The 12,437-nt window shown below is 40.8% G+C and overlaps 1 protein-coding gene across 2 annotated transcripts in view; it reads right to left on the bottom strand.

Moving 5' to 3' along the window:
- Window positions 1-12,437, bottom strand: part of XPC (XPC complex subunit, DNA damage recognition and repair factor) — a 28,675-nt gene that overhangs the window by 15,300 nt on the left and 938 nt on the right. For both annotated transcript variants that reach the window (XM_037802636.1, XM_037802644.1), the window contains exons 2-6: window positions 7,930-8,125; window positions 5,753-5,868; window positions 3,115-3,238; window positions 2,115-2,199; window positions 366-523 (exon numbers count right to left, since the gene is read on the bottom strand). In XM_037802636.1, coding sequence (XP_037658564.1) covers window positions 366-523; window positions 2,115-2,199; window positions 3,115-3,238; window positions 5,753-5,868; window positions 7,930-8,125 — 679 coding nt within the window. The remainder of the gene's footprint in view (window positions 1-365; window positions 524-2,114; window positions 2,200-3,114; window positions 3,239-5,752; window positions 5,869-7,929; window positions 8,126-12,437) is intronic.

Raw genomic sequence — 12,437 nt, 5'->3', positions numbered from 1 at the left:
AGCAAGAAAATCAAAAGGGGGAGTGAATTCTGGGACCTGTCTGCCTCTTTGCTACTATCACTGAAGACCCACTTCGGACTTCACCTCCTTGGGGAGCCTTCCCAGGCCCCCAGCACACCTCTTTCAGAGCCCTCATCACACTACTCTGTAATCACTAGGGGGTTTATGTCTCCTTGCCTAGCCCGGGAACTCTTCCAGGGCAGTGATCGCACACACACTTGATGCGTTTCTCAGTCCCGATGCCAGGCACATGGCCTGGCACATAATATTGTCTCAGGGGATGTCTGTGGAACCAACTGATCCCACCCTCCAAGAGAAACACAAATCCTACCCTGAGGCTCCGCAGCACAGGGCGAAGAGCGTACCATTTCAGCAGGTTTGAGAGGAAGCTGATATCCATGTCCCTAGGTGTCACTTTGGTGAAGTGAGTCGGGATGATGGAGAGGGCAATAGCATGCAGACTTGGCTGGCTGCAGATGCGGTTTCGGAAGAATCCATTTGCTAGCAGGCACAGCAGGTGGACCTGGGAGGAAGAGGAAGGCAGGGAAGCAGGCTAAAACCAGCAGAGATTTTTGCTGCCAAATTAAAAGACATTTTGTGTGATATGAGAAAGTAAAAACACAGTTATCAGCCACTTCCCAATATCGGTTTCCAACCCCTCTTCTTCACTCCATAGACTCATACTCTCCAAGAAATAATCAGCTCAAAGCTTCAATACGCAAACTGGGTTTTTTTAAAAATGAGGCCTTGTCCATCACAGATACAGATGGAAGGATTTATGGATGAAAGCTACAGTGTCTGGGATTTGCACCAAAAAAGACCAAGAGCAATAGTGAGTTGAGACACAGATGGGCAAGTTGCTGGGAACCATCAATGCCAAGAGACGGGAATAGGGAGTTCTCGGCACAGGTCTCTCCACTGGTGTGTGTGTTGACCCCAACCTCCTCTGCCACCGACCCCACATCTGTCTCCTCATCTGATCTCTGACCTCGCCGTCTTCAACCTACTGACATGATTATGTGGCTGATTTTCCCTTCTCTCACACACAGCCTTTCATCATTTCCCCTTCAAAATCTCCCCGAGAGCATCTCTAGTTGTTAATCAATGGCACTGCCCCTCTTCCCTCACTGAGGCTTCCAACTTGGAGTCATCTCAATCCTTCCCTTTCTTTCCTCTCCCAACACCCACCAAGAGGTGAAAGGAACACCTCACTAACTCATTTAATCCCCCGAGGCCTGGGTGAGGTATGCATCCCTCAAGCTCACCCACCATCTTTTAACCTCACTACTGTCCTTGCTGTGCCCACACCACTTCACCTCTAGGTTTCGGTGGCAGCTGCAGACACAGTGTCGCTTCCATCCGCCCTGCGCACGTCCATCCCACCATTACCCTCTGGGGCTCCCCACTGCCCATCGGAGGAAAACCAGAGTCCTTCTCTTCCCTCACTTCCCACTGGCCTCCAGCACACACACCCTCCACTAGGCCAGGCAGATCAGTCATTCTCCCATGCCCTCCACAACTTGGCCAGAGCCGATTCCCCAGCCTTCTGTCCTCTCCCTAACTCTCCAAGCTGTCCCTTCTCCCAGACCCAGCTCCAACCTTTTCTCTGCTACTCAGACCCACACTGATCTCCTTCATTGTTTGAAGCATGCAGTCTTGAGGATCTCTGTAAGATCACAGACTCCTTGATGGTAGGGAAGAAGCTTTATACGTGTCTCTATCCCCACGATCCTTAGCACCTTGCTAGGTCTGTAACATGTTTTAATAACTACTAGAGAGACTTCAGGCAAGATCAGAATTAAAGTGATCACACCAGCTGAAAGCACATATTATTTAGCCCCTACCACTTGCCAGGCACTGTGCTAGGTGCTTGATATAGAATAGTTTTCTTTGTCCTCACAACCACCTTACAAGGTAGATACTACGAGTATACCCACTTTATGGGTAAGGAAATTAAGGCTCAGAGAGAATAAGACACTTGCCCAAGGTTACATAGTAACTAGAAGAGCCACAAATAAAACCTAGATTTGACTGACTCCAGTACCCAGGTTCTTCCCACCACACTACACTGCCTTGTCAAAGAAGAAGGTATCCTGTTCTTTTCTTTCACTTACCTTGTGTGTACACTCATGGACTTCTTTATGAAAACGTTTCACCATCCTCCGAAGATAGATCTCAAATTCCATTTTTGTCTTTTCACTACAGTGTATATTGAAAAATCAGACAATGAAATGGGAAATTGAAACCAGCTGTTTTCCTGCAGAAGGCTGTTACTCCAGCAAATCCACAAGCTCACTCTGTTCTACATTTGACTTGCTCCTTCTCATCTCCAAACCTCCAGCTCAGGACATTCTCCACCCAGACTGCCTTCCTCTCAATCCAATTATGTCTGAAAAACACGTCTCAAAACTCACTTCCTCTAAGAAGTGGTTGTCTCCTTTCCTAGTAGTTTCCTCCTTAGCAACTACTACCTTTATGTTAAATTAATGTGCACACATTTGCATGATGCTGTTCTGTGTAAAATTTCTTCCATGTGTGTGTTCTGTGCATCTTCAAGAAAACTTGAGGCTTCTTGAATGGCTTCTATCATCTCCCTCCACCATGCCTAATAATGTGCTCAACACAACAGTGGTACCCATTAACTGATTATCTACCCGCCAAGTGCTGGACTCCATTGTTCCAGCCACCAGAGGCCCTAGAGGTACCAGGGATCTGGGAAGGAATGGGGGCTCCCTGACCTGGGGCATTGCCTCAAGTCCTGCAGTGTGACACGGTGAGAAAAGCATGAATGTTGAGTCAGACCGACATGGATTTCGATCTTGGCTCCTCTGCTTACTTGCTGAATGACTCCTGGAAAGTCACTTAACCTCTCTGAGCCTCTGGCTCCTCATCTGTAATGTTATTCTAAGGATTAGTCAGATAAAAGACCTGTAGGTTCCCGTCTCCTGCCCCTGCCAGGACACAAAGGTGAAGCCCAGGCTTTCTCACCCAAGGTTCCTGACCACCTTGATACTTGGCTGTGTTTCCCTATGTGTTTCTCAAAAGCTTTCTTTAAAGTAGAAGTTATTGCCTATCATAGGTGACAGGAACCTAGAAGCAAGTGCCTCATCTTACCTTTTTTCTCTTGTTTTAGCCTGCTCCGGTGTTTCAATCTCTATCTCCACTGGATTCACAGGCACAAAAGATTTAGAGAAGGTTGCGTTTTCTCCCACGTCACCTGGCACAGGCTCATTAAGTTCTATCGATAATAATTTTTTAAAATCAATAATTATAATTATAGCTATGGTCCTTAACAAAATTGAGATTCTGCTGGGAAGTAAGGAATGGATGCCAGATAGACAATCCACAGAGACCATTACATCTACCATGTTTTAAGGAGCTACAACACGCCAGGCACTGTGCTACGTATCTCACATTTATTTGTCTTATTTAACCTGCAAAACAACACAGAGAAGTCTTTCAATGAAGAAAGTAAGGCACAGAGATATCGAATTGAATTAGATACAGATCTCTGCTATCAAGGAGCTAACGCTCATGTGTGTGTTTTAGTAGATATTTATTCTAATTTCTACACTAAAACAACAAATGAAAACAATCTCCTATTCTCTGAATGAATATAATAACACTTGTCACAATCTGCTTTGTATAATCATGATTTAGGTGTCTGTTTTTCTCTCTGACATGTAAACTTGCAAATGACAAGGAACATCTCTTTTCATCTCTTAATCCTCTACACTGCCCGCAATGCTAGCTGAAAAGAACTGAATTTGCTGAACTGGATCTAATTGTGAACTTCATCAGCAAAGGCACTTGTAAAGCAGGTCTGGGCCTCGAAGAAAGGATACCCATTGGCAGCGGGTATCCCTGAGGCCATGATCTCGGTTTCTATACAATATTCCCTACTAAAATGAACTAGGGCTTCTTGGAGGAAAAAAGGATGACTCTAGGTCTGCAGCAAGGAAAGCACAAGGTGAACTTGGCACATCTTCTGTCCCAAACCAAAAATGTCCTTAAAAGCTAACAAGGCCATGTCAAAAGAACACTGTAGCTAGCTTAAAGGGGCTCCCACTAGCCAAATTTAGGACAACCTGAAGACAGAAAAGTATAACGATGACAACTGATTATAACATATTTGAATTTATAAAAAATCTCTAAGACCATAGTCACACTCATAATAAATGGATGAATAAACAAACAAAATTCTTAAAAGGGGGAGCTCTTCTTTATAGATGAAAATGTGCTAATAAATATACATGAAATGGCAGAATTACAAAATTAACCATTTCCAATTCCCAATGTAATAATCTTTGATTCCATCAAGATAATCAATGTTTGTTCAAACTACTAAATTTTTTAAAAAGTTATTGGGGAATAAGATATTCACAGAGACTCAGAATATCACCCCCAGATGGTAAATTACAAAGGGAAAAATGTACCCCTGCAATGGCACGAGCTGGCTGGCAATACCATCTTAACCAAGTGATCAAAATTAGTATCACTAATAAGAGGGATAATCTGACATCAGATGCCTCTTACAGATGCAACAGGAAGTACAGAGCATCACCCATGAACTACTCCTGCCAAAAACTGTTCAATCTAAATCCAATCAAGTCTTTGGACTAAGTTTACAGTTTATAAGAAATACAGGGTTATAATGAAAAAAGTTCAACAACACCTTGAGAAAACAATCAGACAAAAGCAGAACACAAGACAGTCTATAAGAGACCAGAACTCCTTGGAAAAAAGCAGAGTTATTTAAAGCAAATGAAGGAGGAATGGGTTTCAGGACTATTCTAGATTAAAAGAGATTAAAGAGACAAAACAACCAAATACAAGACTTACACCTTGACAGGATCCTGGATTGAAAAAAAAGAATATATTTAAAACAATTGGGGTATTTGATTTTGGCCTGGATATGAGATATTATGGAACTATTTTTTATTTTATAGGTGTGATAATGTTATTTTGTCACATAGGAGAGTGTCTGATTTTTAGGAAATGCATGCTGAAATATTTAGAAGTGAAGCTTTAGGATGCCTGCAACTTATGTGCAAATGATTCCACAATGCATATTTACAGAGAGAAAGATACAGTCTATGTGGAAAAATGTTAAAGTTAGTGAATCTAGGTGAAGGGTGTACGGGTATTCACTGTACTACATTTTCCATGTTTTTGTAGGCTTGGAAATTTTCAAAATACAAAGCTGGGGAAAAGTCAAGCATAGGCGGAAGCAATCAGGTATGATACATTAGCTACTATTCATTGTGAGTATATGATGCGCTAGGGCCTTCACATTTGTAAGCTTTTTTCCCACAGCAATCTTCACACCTAAACTGTGCAAGGCATATAGTAGGCATTCATTGTTTACTGAATGTTGCTGATGAAAAAACTTTAGCTCAGAGAAGTTAAGTTACTTGCTCAAGGTCACAGAGCTACGTAAATGGGAAAGCTGGGCTCTGAACCCAGGTTGGGCTAGCTTCAAAGCCTGTGTTCTTTCTACTAGATTATGCTGCCTCTATGTTATATCTACACTACTGACAGTCATCCGAGGAAAAAATATACAACCTTCTTTGATAACCTGGTCATGAATTTTTCCTTCTATCAAAACTGAGTCCCTACTGCAACCTTATCTTTGGTCTTACTAGTTTCAAAAGAAAAAAATGGGATTGCCAGAAGTGTGATGATTCCAAAAAGAATCAAGCAGAAAATAAATAGAATCAAAAGGTTCTAAGAACAAAGAAAACTGTTTTACCTTCTACCTCTTCCCAATCATCTTCACTTTCTTCATCATCTCCTTCACTGCTGCCTTTGTCAATGACGTTCTCTCTCTTTGGATGGTGTGCCTTCTTGGGGGTCCTTGAAAAGTCCCTGTGTAAAGGTCACAGGAAGCAAAAAGAAAACATTGAAGACATCTTAGTGTTATATTTAAGCTCAAGTGTTATATTTAAGCTAAAGGGAATTTTAAAAGATTCCTCCTTCTACATTATTGTAAATCTGCCGCAATCGTTCAAAGATAACTTTGAGAGCTCTCAACCTCATTTCCTTCAACACATGGGTCTTAAATTCTAATCAAGGTATGCTCTGATCATCAGTCTAATTTGAGGTGTGCTGTCAAAAGCAGAAAGAACACTTTTAACCTACAATTTAGAGCTGTGTGAAGGAAAACACAGTTGTTTCTGGAAATGAGGAGGGAAAAGGTAGAAGAAACCACAATGATAACGTGAGCTCAAGGATTAAATGTTATGATGTCTGAGTGTACACCTGTGCAGAAAGAAGTCTCGAAAGAAGAGAAAGGAATTCGCAATTTTTGATCCTCCTATGGGAAACTCAGAAGATATTTTTCCTACCTTTGAGAAACATGACGTAAGGATACTGAAGTTGGCTGAATTCTAAATTCAAGTGGGGTTATGACTATACATAGGTATGTCACAAATAATAGAAACATGGATATAGCTACCCATGTTAGTAATTGGAAACTACACAGGTGAATAGCTAGCTAAATACTGGCTCAAGACTAAAGGGTAGCTAATGTGTATACCAGAAAATATATCTCCGCAAACTTATCTACAAAATGTGTTTAGACTAATGAATTACTTTTAGCTTTTATAAGCTTTGATACTTGGGATCAATATGTGAGAACATTATATAAGAATGTTTAGCACAGACATTAAAAATAACCAATCCTTGTCTTCTGCTGTAATAACACACATACTCTCTGTTTAGCCTACTGCTTTCTCTCAACACCACAGAAACAAAAAAATTCTTAGAATAAAAGTAGCAGAAAAGTCCATATGCCAAGGGTTTGACCATCATCAAGTCTCAACTGAGAGGGAAAGGTGGACCCAGAACTTTCCCTGGAAGCACCTTGGTTCTGGAGACAGAGTTCAACTAGTGAGGGGAGGCAACTGGGAAGCAGTAAGCTCAGAGGCATTCTTGGGTAAAAAAGAGAGGAACCCTGAGGGTAAATCCGCATGCTCCCCTGTGCTGCTTTCTACTGCTGCCCTCTAGTGGACTTGTGCCCTGTGCCAGGAGGAAGCTGCTAGAAAGACTAACACTGAGAGTGAAGATTTATTTTTGAAGGAAGAAACTCCTGCCTGTTTGTTCTTCCTCTTCCCCTCCAACCTTCCTAGGAGGCAGGTAATCAAGTATTTAGTAGACTTCTGGTCATAGTTTACCACATATTGACATGAATGCTCATTTGAACAAATACTTGTTCAGTTTTGTCCAGATAACAGGCCCTGCCCTTGATGCCACAGGGCATCTGAAAATCAGCCAGGCACGTGAGAGCTTACACAGGGGCACACAGCATGGGTACATACCAAGAAAGGGTAATACAAGGTAGACTGAGCATGTTACACTCTTAAGAGATGCTATAGGAAGAGGGAGGAAAGAATCAATGAAGACTCTGTAGCACAGATGGCTTCTGAGCTGCATCTCCAAGGTGGAAGAAAGCATTCCGGGTAGAAGGAACAATATGAGCACAACTTAGGGGTGAGCAAAGTATGAGAATGTGTCAAGTGAATGATAAGAAGTCCAGCTGGATAGACTGGATAGAAGCAGAGGGTGCATGAGGAGAATAATGCGAGATAAAGCGGGAATGGCAGGTAAATACTTTATATACATCAAATATCTTTGTGTAGAAGAAAGAGCACTGGAGCAAGAGTCAGAGACCTGGGTTCTAATCCTGGTTTTGACACTGTCTAGCTGTGTAACCGCAAATAAATCACTTTCTCCGGGCTTTCGGTGTCCTCTTCTGAAAAGATAAATATATAATTAACATTCTCCCAAGCTCCGACTGATTGGAGTTCTTTATTTAGAAGAGTTTAAAGATCCAATCTTTTCTACCGATCTTTGTGACAAGAAAAGAGGGCAGGTGGCAGGTCTTATTGCCCACACTTATTCTGAGGAAACAATGAAGACCCATCTCACCTGCAATCTTCCCCATCGCTGAGGGCTTCTTCTTTGATAATCTTGAGTTTTTTGGATTTAGCAGTGCCCTTGGCCACTTTCTTTTTGGCTGGACCGTCAGCTGGGCCCCGGGAATCACTGAAACCCCTCTTCCTCTTTCCTTGCGAAGCCTTTGAGGGGCGGCTCTTCTTTGGAGGTTTCTCATTCTCAAGGACCTCTGGATGACCACAAGAAACAGGAGGTGGAGGACATTAGGAAAGGTGGAGGCAGAATGGTTACATGGGCAAAGTCTCCTATAACCACTCTCAAAACCACGTCTCCGTTACCAGTTCACCATCCTGTCTCAGCCTCTTCTCACCTTCACTCTAGTCGACGTTCACAGTAAAAACCATCTTCCTATAACAGCATTTTATTTTAGTCCCCCAAAGACTACAGAGACACTACCTTAATGAAATCTAACTTCCAAATCTTAAATTTCAGTTAACCTCTACAAAGGAAAACACACGGATCCATTACTACTTGCCAAGACTAATTATTTAGGGATTAGGATAATCTACTCCTCATAAGTGAAATGTTTTGAGTTTCATAAGCATGTCTGCGTTCTACCACATCCGTGTTTCTACTAATGCATGTTTCTGCCATCTTTTAAAACCAAACTCTGTTCAAAACACACACTGCTATGGAATTTATATACAAACCACTTCAGCAAACGGATGGTTGGCATAAAATAGCAATACTTCAAAAATAACTTCATTTTCTTAAAATAATTATAGTGCTTTTTGCTAAAGGGAAATTTAAAAATTGTGTATGCTTTTGGTTTTTGTTATCTACACTATCTAAGAGTATGTTGTTTATTTACATATAAACTATTAATTATATTAATAAATCTATTTCAACAATTAAATAATTTATAAATAACATGGCAGGGGAAGATATTTTTCTATTTTGCAAATACATTCATGCAAATAATCATGAATCTGGAATAAACCATCTTTGCCTTTGCATGACTCTAGTTCAATTAATTTTGGAAAACAAAAGGAGCTACATTATTAATCTAAAATAACAAGTTAATTCCTTTTCAGTCAGTACTGCTGATTCTCTGTACAGGTATTTATAGTCCCCAAGAACCTATTTGTACATGGAGGGGAAAAAAAAAAAAAACTTCTCCCTTTTGATTTCAATGGAATCATAATTTAATTTAAATAAAGTTCACATTCTAGGGGCATTCATTTTAATGCTAGTTAAAATCACTGATTCAGTTGTTTCTTTAAAATGTTCTGTAAAAGAAGTTTTTGATGAATTTCTATAAACACTTCAATGGAAAAAAAAAGGAGAAATTTTGAAAAATAAAATATTTCATAATTAGTTATTTAGGATTTGGGAGAAGATTTCTTATTTCAAGGCCAGAAGCTGCTGAAAGGTTTAAGACTTGACAGTTTGAATAGGGTGCCCTCAAAATCAGGACTTCTGGACCCTACAATGACCTTTAGACTCCTCTCAGTGAACAAAAATGCCTTTTATTTTTTTTAAACTAATCTAAAAACAGAGGTGGGAGGATACTTCAAAGGCAGTATTTTTACCCTAACCACTCTTGTTTCAGTGGTTAAAAGGCAGAGCTGTATACTTCTGCATTTTAAAAAAGAGAGAGAGAGGAATTTAAAAAAAAAAAAAAAAAAGGAAACAAAAAACTATGAATCAAAAAGATGTCCATAGGATCATGATTCATAATAACCAAAAATAAAAGAACTAACATGAGCGTCCAACCACAGATAATTGTGAAATAAATTATGGTACAGTCACCCAATGAAATATAATTCAGTCATCTTTTAAGATGAAGGAAAACAATATATGATATAATGTTATGGGTGCAAAGTTGTTTTTACAGTATGCTTTCTACCATGTCAAAAACACACAGCCGCCCTGACTGGAAGGAAACATACCAATAGTTAGTAGTGATTATTCCTAGAGAGTAGACCTATGAATGACTTTTATTTTCTTTCTCTATTCTTTGCTGTGTTGTTTGGTCCTTGAGAATCTAGAGACTAAAAATTTCCAGGACTCTCCAGGATTTGGAGCCTAACCGGCCTCTTTCCCTTGAGCTTGTCAATGTGTTATTTCAGGAGAACAGGAATTATCACTGCGGCTTGCTGGGGCATCTATGGAGATTTAATAAGGTCACCTGCTTACACCTTCCAGGGGCATCTCACACCACTCAGAACACAATTCAAACTCCTCTGCTTGCCCTCCTGTCACCTCAATTTCTACCACTCACCCCACCTTCCAACCCCACCTAACAGCCCCTGTATCCAGCCAACTTGCCTCCCTGCTGTTTCTCAAAATGGCCAAGCTTGTCTACTCCTAGGAGCCTTTAAATTTTCTGTTTCCTCTGCTAGAATTCTTCTCCCACTCCCACCCCACCCCCAGCACTTCCTATGAATGGCCCTTTCACATCATTCTGTAAGTGGCTCAAAATGTCACCACCTCCCAGAGGCTTTCCCTGCCCCCTCATTCTAATTTAGTTACCTCTTTTCCTCAAACCCAACCCCCACGTCAACTTTATTACAGCATCCTGTTTTATCTTCTTTGAAGCTCTTATCACCATGTGAATTTGGTTTCTTAACTTACTGTCTGCCCTACTCACCCTATTCACCCCTCAAAGATTATAAGCATCATGAGAGCAGGGTACTTGCCTGTCGTGTTCACTGCTATAAATCCAATACCTCGAAAGTGAGTGGAAATACTGAGTGCTCAATCAATATGTCTTATGTGTTGACGAAACTAATTACATCAATGAAGGCATTCAAATAAACATGAAGAAACCAGAGGTACCCAAATAGATCCAAGAAAATAATGTGGAAGACTGTCTTCTTTGTTCCTAACTGTTGAAAGCAGCCAAGTATCCCCTTCACTTGCATGCACAGGAGTGCTGTTAAGATTTCTATCAGAATTTCTGCACTGAACAGTTACCAAAATAGTTCCACCTGCAGCCCAAGGCACAAGTGCTAAGTCTATAGTTAGTCTTCTACTCAACCACAACAAAGACTGTAGCTCTTCAGAACCTGGAAGCAGCCTTGACAACTTGTTGCTAGCTCCCCTAGCTGGCAGCGCTGGATTGAAGCTAGGGTACATCCTTACCCACATTTAGGCTGAACGATATCAGCTAGCCCAACTGATCACCTAACTTGGAACCAGGCACCATGCCAGAAGCCTTATATGCTAATTCACAGCCACCCTGCAGGGTAGCACTACATTTCACAGATGAGGTTTAGAAAGGTTAAGTGATTTGTCCAAAATAATTTACCCAAGTGCATATAACCACTAAGTGTTGGAGCTGTACCAAGCTGGGGTCCAGCTGAAGTGCTGAGCTGAGCGGACTACTACCCAGGAAGGTGGCATTATCAGCAGATTAAAATCTTTAATATTTGAATTGCAACATACTCTGAACACAATCCATCTGACTAGAATGCCCCTCAACTTTTCTGCCACTTGTTGAACTATAATCCATCCTTAAGGTCGCAGCTCAAACATAACTCCTTCAGTGAGCATTTCCCAATCTCTCCAGTCGAACTTGATGAATCCTTCAGAAGCCATGGTCTTTTGTACCTTCTTCCATGATATTTAATGCACTCTGCCCTGGGTATTTTATGTGCAAATGTCATGTCAACAGTACTATCCACAAGAAATGTCCATCTCTGATGTTACCTAACTCATATACTGGCACTCAAAAAATGTCATTTGGATGAATGAGTGCATGAATGAATAAAATGGAACTCATAGTATTAAGTGTAAGGTAAATCACCTGTTGAGTTTAAGAACTATTACCATTTGACTATTTCCTAATGGACAATGAGCTTACAATGTGTACAGAATCATAGAATCTAGTGTTGTAGGAGTCCTTGCTGGGTACCTAGTCTAATCTTCTACTCATTTATTTCAGGAACCCTAGAAATCCCTCCTACAGCATGCATTTTGCGATTATTCTAAATATTTATTGAGCACATACTATGTATGGACAGAAGGGTAAGAAGCAGGACAAAATGGACACAGCAAAGATAAGATATTTCTGCTCTCATAGAGCTTAAATTCTAGTGAGATGGGTGGTCAAAAAAGCAGCAAATAAATTAACAAGACCCTTACAGATCATGACAGATGCTGTGGGGCACTAATGGAGGTACAATGATAAGACTGTAGGTGGGGAAGAACTACCCTAGATGAGAAAAGCTCAAGGAGTGTCTGAGTTGAGACCTGAATGAATAGAAGAAATCAGCCTTGATAAGGGCTGTGGAAGAACATTCTAGGCAGAAGGTACATCAAAGGTAAAGGCTCAAGGTGAGAAACAACTTAGCATGTTTGAGGAACAAAAAGTTGGCCAATAAATAAAGAAAGTCCCTGGCAAGGAGAAAAAGTAGCAAGCAGCAGCCAACTCATGTAGGGTCTTGTAGGCTGTGCTAAGAAATTTGGATTTTATGCCAAGAGCAATGGGAGTCTGCAGATGGTTTGAAGTAGGCACATGGCATGATTGCATTTCT

This window comes from Choloepus didactylus, chromosome 1, assembly GCF_015220235.1.
Source record: "Choloepus didactylus isolate mChoDid1 chromosome 1, mChoDid1.pri, whole genome shotgun sequence".
NCBI classification, from domain to species: Eukaryota; Metazoa; Chordata; class Mammalia; order Pilosa; family Megalonychidae; genus Choloepus; species Choloepus didactylus.
This window is presented reverse-complemented; position numbering and strand designations above follow the sequence as displayed.